Source organism: Oncorhynchus masou, chromosome 30 (assembly GCF_036934945.1).
Source record: "Oncorhynchus masou masou isolate Uvic2021 chromosome 30, UVic_Omas_1.1, whole genome shotgun sequence".
Classification (NCBI taxonomy): domain Eukaryota; kingdom Metazoa; phylum Chordata; class Actinopteri; order Salmoniformes; family Salmonidae; genus Oncorhynchus; species Oncorhynchus masou.
This window is the reverse complement of record NC_088241.1, coordinates 2,227,501-2,235,000: the sequence shown is the minus strand read 5'-3', so window position 1 is coordinate 2,235,000 and position 7,500 is coordinate 2,227,501. Positions and strand designations below refer to the sequence as shown.

Genomic DNA, 7,500 nt, shown 5'->3' with positions numbered 1-7,500 from the left:
TGTCGTAATACTCCTGACCCACGTGGTAGTGGTAGTAGTATGATAGTAGTAGTATAGTAGTATACTCACAGATGTCGTAATACTCCTGACCCACGTGGTAGTGGTAGTAGTATGGTAGTAGTATGATAGTAGTAGTATAGTAGTATACTCACAGATGTCGTAATACTCCTGACCCACGTGGTAGTGGTAGTAGTATGGTAGTAGTATGATAGTAGTATACTCACAGATGTAGTAATACTCCTGACCCACGTGGTAGTGGTAGTAGTATGATAGTAGTATACTCACAGATGTAGTAATACTCCTGACCCACGTGGTAGTGGTAGTAGTATAGTAGTAGTATGATAGTAGTATACTCACAGATGTAGTAATACTCCTGACCCACGTGGAACTCGTAGCCCAGGGAGAAGGCGCTGTAGCGTTGGAACTTCTCTGAGAATTTGATTGGTGCGTGGGGGCGGTTACACTCCCACCTCTTGAAGCCCAGCTGGGGGTCACATGTCCTGTAACCACGGTAGCTGACCATGTAGAGGATGTACTGCTCCCCGGTGCCCACCACGCGCTGGCTGTCATTGTAGTGGGGACAGTAGATGTCCAGGTAGTCGTTCACATTCACCTGCACCGTGTAGCCCTCCCTACGCAGACTGGAGAGACACAGCAGAGGAGAGGTGAGGCGTTAGGAGCAATCATCTAATCAATTAATCAGTATGTAAATCTATCAATCAACCAACCAATCAATCATTAAATGAACCAGCTGATTAACCAACCAATCAACCAATAAGCCAAACAGTCATTCAATTAACCAATCAATCAGTCAGTATGTCTATCTCTCCATCTGTGTGTATGTATAGAGAAACATCCCCAAGCTGACTCTGGGCAGGGCTGTTACTGCAGGATTCTGTTGTCAAGTCAGAGTCAAGTGAAGTGCCATGTTTATAACCAGAGTCACACTATTCACTCTCTATCCTCCTGACCAATCCCACCCTATTACACAGTCCTGCCTCCTGACCAATCACACCCTATTACACAGTCCTGCCTCCTGACCAATCCCACCCTGTTACACAGTCCTGCCTCCTGACCAATCCCACCCTGTTACACATTCCTGCCTCCTGACCAATCCCACCCTGTTACACAGTCCTGCCTCCTGACCAATCCCACCCTGTTACACAGTCCTGCCTCCTGACCAATCCCACCCTGTTACACAGTCCTGCCTCCTGACCAATCCCAACCTGTTAAACAGTCCTGCCTCCTGATCAATCCCACCCTGTTAAACAGTCCTGCCTCCTGACCAATCACACCCTATTACACAGTCCTGCCTCCTGACCAATCCCACCCTGTTACACAGTCCTGCCTCCTGACCAATCCCAACCTGTTAAACAGTCCTGCCTCCTGATCAATCCCCTGGGGCGGCAGGGTAGCCTAGTGGTTAGAGCGTTGAACTAGTGACTGGAAGGTTGCAAGTTCAAACCCCTGAGCTGACAAGCTGAAAATCTGTTGTTCTGCCCCTGAACAGGCAGTTAACCCACTGTTCCTAGGCAGTCATTGAAAAAAAATATTTTTTTCTTAACTGACTTGCCTGGTTAAATAAAGGTAAAATAAAAGTGAAAAGATAAACCCTATTAAACAGTCCTGCCTCCTGACCAATCCCAACCTGTTAAACAGTCCTGCCTCCTGACCAATCCCACCCTGTTAAACAGTCCTGCCTCCTGACCAATCCCACCCTGTTAAACAGTCCTGCCTCCTGACCAATCCCAACCTGTTAAACAGTCCTGCCTCCTGACCAATCCCAACCTGTTAAACAGTCCTGCCTCCTGACCAATCCCAACCTGTTAAACAGTCCTGCCTCCTGACAGAGATCTCATGCATGTGCGTGTGTGTTCACTACAGGTGATAGTGTGACTGGCTGTGTTTTTGTTTGAGTTTGTGTCTTTGTTGTTGTCCCCTGATTGCAGACAAGTACATCAACAGTATACAGGATGCATAGAGTGTGTGTGTAGAGAGGGAGAGAGGGAGAGAGTGTGTCCCGAACCTTCCATAACAAAGCCATCACCCACAGAGAGATAAGCCTGGAGAAGAGTCCCCGAAGCAAGCTGGTCCTGGGGCTCTGTTCACAAACACAAACACACCCAACAGAGCCCCAGGACAGCAGCACAATTAGACACCACCAAATCATGAGAAAACAAAAAGATAATTACTTGACACAACGGAAAGGATTTATTAAAAAACAGAGCAAACTAGAATTCTATTTGGCCCTAAACAGAGAGTACACAGTGGCAGAATACCTGACCACTGTGACTGACCCAAACTTAAGGAAAGCTTTGACTATGCACAGACTCAGTGAGCATAGCCTTGCTATTGAGAAAGGCCGCCATAGGCAGACATGGCTCTCAAGAGAAGACAGGCTATGTGCTCACTGCCCACAAAATGAGGTGGAAACTAAGCTGCACTTCCTAATCTCCTGTCCAATGTATGATCATATTAGAGAGACATATTTCCCTCAGATTATAGAGACCCACAAAGAATTAAAAAATAAATATAATTTTGACCTACTTTTGATAAACTCTCATTCTACTTTGTGAAATACCACGGTGTTCCATCACGGCAGCAGCAAGATGTGTGACCTGTTGCCACAAGAAAAGGGCAACCAGTGAAGAACAAACACTATTGTCAATACAACCCATATTTGTGTTGATTTATTTTCCCTCGTGTACTTTAAAACCTCTTGAAACTCTGGGGGCAGTATTTCATTTTTGGATGAAAAACGTTCCCGTTTTAAACAAGATATTTTGTCACAAAAAGATGCTCGACTATGCATATAATTGATAGCTTTGGAAAGAAAACACTCTGAAGTTTCCAGAACTGCAAAGATATTGTCTGTGAGTGCCCCAGAACAGGAGCTACAGGCAAAACCAAGATGAAACTGCAACCAGGAAATGAGCAGGATTTTTGAGGCTCTGTTTTTCATTGTCTCCTTATATGGCTGTGAATGCGACAGGAATGAGCCTGCCCTATCTATCGTTTCCTCAAGGTGTCTGCAGCATTGTGATGTATTTGTAGGCATATCATTGGAAGATTGACCATAAGAGACTACATTTGCCAGGTGTCCGCCCGGTGTCCTCCATCGAAATTGGTGCGTCATTTTCAGCTGTTGGTATTTTTCCATGGGATTCTGAGACGAAAGCAGGCTTCCATGAACGGCATATCAATTTAATTTTACCTTTATTTAACCAGGCAAGTCAGTTAAGAACACATTCTTATTTTCAGTGACAGCCTGGGAACAGTGGGTTAACTGCCTGTTCAGGGGCAGAACAACAGATTTGTACCTTGTCAGCTCGGGGGTTTGAACTTGCAACCTTCTGGTTACTAGTCCAATGCTGTAACCACTAGGCTACCCTGCCGCCCCCATTAATGAATAGATATGTGAAAAAACACCTTGAGGATTGATTCTAAACAACGTTTGCCATGTTTCGGTCGATATTATGGATTTAATTTGGAAAAAGTTTGACGTTTTGGTGACTGAATTTTCGGTTCGTTTCGGTAGCCAAATGTGATGTACAAAACGGAGCGATTTCTCCTACACAAAGATTCTTTCAGGAAAAACTGAACATTTGCTATGTAACTGAGAGTCTCCTCATTGAAAACATCCGAAGTTCTTCAAAGGTAAATGATTTTATTTATTTGGTTTTCTGAATGCTAAGCTAGCTATCAATACTCTTACACAAATGCTTGATTTGCTATGGTTCAAAAGCATATTTTGAAAATCTGAGATGACAGTGTTGTTAAGAAAAGGCTAAGCTTGAGAGCAGGCATATTTGTTTCATTTCATTTGCGATTTTCAGAAATCGTTAACGTTGCGTTATGCTAATGAGCCCGGGGCTGTATTCACGATCCCGGATCCGGGATGGGTAGTATCAAGAGGTTAACTATTTGCATATAATATGACATTTGAAATGTATTTATTCTTCTGTGAGTGTAATGTTTACTGTTCATTTTTATTGTTTATTTCATGTTTGTTTATTATCTACTTCACGTGCTTTGGCAATGTTAACATATGTTTCTCATGTCAATAAAGCCCTTAAATTGAAAGTGAAATTGAATTGAGTGTGTGTAGAGAGATAGAGAGAGAGAGGTAGAAAGAGAATGTGTAGAGAGAGGGGAGAGAGAGAGGTAGAGCGAGGTAGAGAGAGAATGTGTGTAGAGAGAGGGCAGAGAGATATAGAGAGAATGTGTAGAGAGAGGGGAGAGAGAGGTCGAGAGAGAATGTGTAGAGAGAGGGGAGAGAGAGGTAGGGAGAGAATGTGTAGAGAGATGGGAGAGAGAGGTAGAGAGAGAATGTGTAAAGAGAGGAGGGAAAGAGGTAGAGAGAGCATGTGTGTAGAGAGTGGTGAGAGAGAGAGGTAGAGTGAGAATGTGTCGAGAGTCGTAGAGAAAGAGTTAGAGAGAGAATGTGTAGAGAGAGAGGAGAGAGAGAGGAAGAGAGAAAATGTGTAGAGAGAGGGGAGAGAGAGGTAGAGAGAGAATGTGTAGAGCGAGGGGAGAGAGAGAGGTAGAGAGAGAATGTGTAGAGCGAGGGGAGAGAGAGAGGTAGAGAGAGAATGTGTCGAGAGTCGTAGAGAAAGAGTTAGAGAGAGAATGTGTAGAGGCAGAGAGAGAGGTAGAGAGAGGTACAGAGAGAATGTGTGTAGAGAGAGGTAGAGAGAGAGGGAGAGAGAGGTACAGAGAGAATGTGTGTAGAGAGAGGTAGAGAGAGAGGGAGAGAGAGGTACAGAGATAATGTGTGTAGAGAGAGGGAGAGAGTGTGTAAAGAGAGGTAGAGAGGTAGATAGAGAGTTTGTGTAGAGAGGGGAGAGAGAGGAACAGAGCCAGACTCAAGGGCCCCAGGGTCACAAACTAGATTTCAGAGTGTCAGAGGAGCTCTGGACCCTACACACACACACACACACACACACACACACACACACACACACACACACACACACACACACACACACACACACACACACGCACACACACACGCACACACACAGACACAGAAAGACACACACACACCACAACACAACACACCACTGGCCCCTATTCCCACACCTCGTATGTCAACGTTAACACAATGTCGCACACACATCACATGTCAACATTCAAGCGACATTCCCCAAGCTCATATATCAGCATCACTCCTAAAAAGACTGACAGGGAGAGGTGGGCCGTCTGTGTGTGTGTGTGTGTGTGTGTGTGTGTGTGTGTGTGTGTGTGTGTGTGTGTGTGTGTGTGTGTGTGTGTGTGTGTGTGTGTGTGTGTGTGTGTGTGTGTGTGTGTGTGTGTGTGTGTGTGTGTGTGTGTGTGTGTGTGTGTGTGTGTGTGTGTGACAGGAGGAGATGGATTCTTCCCTGACATGAAAAGCTCTTATTTTTCTCCTCAGCTCAAAAACAAGCCCCTCCCTGTCTGTGTGACAGAGAGATGCTGCACAGTTCTAAGCCATCACCCACACACACACACGCACGCACGCACATACACACACACACACACACACACACACACACACACACACACACACACACACACACACACACACACACACACACACACACACACACACACACACATACAGTGGGGAGAACAAGTATTTGAAACACTGCCGATTTTGCAGGTTTTCCAACTTATAAAGCATGTAGAGGTCTGTAATTTCTATCATACACTTCAACTGTGAGAGATGGAATCTAAAACATTAATCCAGAAAATCACATCGTATGTTTTTTAATAAATCCTCTTGAAGCTATGGGGGCGCTATTTCATTATTCGATAAAAAAAACGTGCCCGTTTTAATCGCAATATTTTTTGTCACAAAACGTTGCTCGACTATGCATATAATTTACAGCTTTGGAAAGAAAACACTCTGACGTTTCCAGAATTGCAAAGATATTCTCTGTGCGTGCCCTAGAACGTGAGCTATAGGCAAAACCAAGATGAAACGGCATCCAGGAAATCAGCAGGATTTTTGTGGCTCCGTTTTCCATTGTCTCCTTATATGGCTGTGAATGCGAGAGGAATGAGCCTGCCCTTTCTGTCGTTTCCCCAAGGTGTCTGCAGCATTGTGACGTATTTGTAGGCATATCATTGGAAGATTGACCATAAGAGACCACATTTACCAGGTGTCCGCCCGGTGTCCTGCGCCGAAATTGGTGCGCAAACCTCAGCTGCAAGTATTTTTCCATGGAATTCAGAGAAGAAAGCAGGCTTCCACGAACGATATATCAATGAAGAGATATGTGAAAAAACACCTTGAGGATTGATTCCAAACAACGTTTGCCATGTTTCGGTCGATATTATGGAGTTAATTCGGAAAAAGTTTGACGTTGTTGGTGACTGAATTTTTGGTTCGTTTCGGTAGCCAAATGTGATGTACAAAACGGAGCGATTTCTCCTACACAAAGATTCTTTCAGGAAAAACTGAACATTTGCTATGTAACTGAGAGTCTCCTCATTGAAAACATCCAAAGCTCTTCAAAGGTAAATGATTTTATTTATTTGGTTATCTGGTTTTTGTGAAAATGTTGCGTGCTAAATGCTACTCAAAATGCTAAGCTAGCTTAGCATACTCTTACACAAATTAGTGAATTGCTATGGTTCAAAAGCATATTTTGAAAATCTGAGATGACAGTGTTGTTAAGAAAAGGCTAAGCTTGAGAGCAGGCGCATTATTTTCATTTTATTTGCGATTTTCAGAAATCGTTAACGTTACATTATGCTAATGAGCTTGAGGCTATAACTGTATACAGGTTTTTTTTCATAGCCAAACGTGAACAAAACGGAGCGATTTGTCCTACACAAATCATATTTTTTTGAAAAACTGAACATTTGCTATCTAACTGAGAGTCTCCTCATTGAAAACATCTGAAGTTCTTCAAAGGTAAATGATTTTATTTGAATGATTTTCTTGTTTTTGTGAAAATGTTGCTGGCTGAATTCTAGGCTTATAGCTATGTTAGCAATCAATCCTCTTACACAAATGCTTGTTTAGCTATGGTTGAAAAGCATATTTTGAAAATCTGAGATGACAGTGTTGTTAACAAAAGTCTAAGCTTGAGAGCAAATATATTTATTTCATTTCATTTGGGATTTTCATGAATAGTTAACGTTGCGTTATGCTAATGAGCTTGAGGCTATAAATAGAATCCCAGATCCGGGATTGCGCGACGCAACAGGTTAATTTGGAAAACAGTTCGCCGTTTTGATGACTGAATTTTTGTTTTTCTTTGGTACCCAAACGTGATGTACAAAATGGAGCGATTTCTCCAACACAAAGAATCTTTCAGGAAAAACCGAACATTTGCTATGTAACTGAGAGTCTCCTCATTGAAAACATCCGAAGTTCTTCAAAGGTAAATGATTTTATTTGAATCCTTTTCTGGTTTTTGTGCAAAAGTTGCCCGCTAAATGCTACGCTAAATTCTACGCTAGCTATCAATACTCTTACACAAATGCTTGTTTTGCTATGGTTCAAAAGCA

At 43.1% G+C, this 7,500-nt stretch overlaps 1 protein-coding gene across 1 annotated transcript in view; it reads right to left on the bottom strand.

Annotated features, from left to right (window-relative positions):
- LOC135521779 (ephrin-A3-like) overlaps positions 1-7,500 on the bottom strand; it is a 161,701-nt gene that overhangs the window by 36,473 nt on the left and 117,728 nt on the right. The window contains exon 2 of the mRNA XM_064947506.1: positions 358-641. Within this exon, the coding sequence (XP_064803578.1) occupies positions 358-641 (284 nt within the window). The remainder of the gene's footprint in view (positions 1-357; positions 642-7,500) is intronic.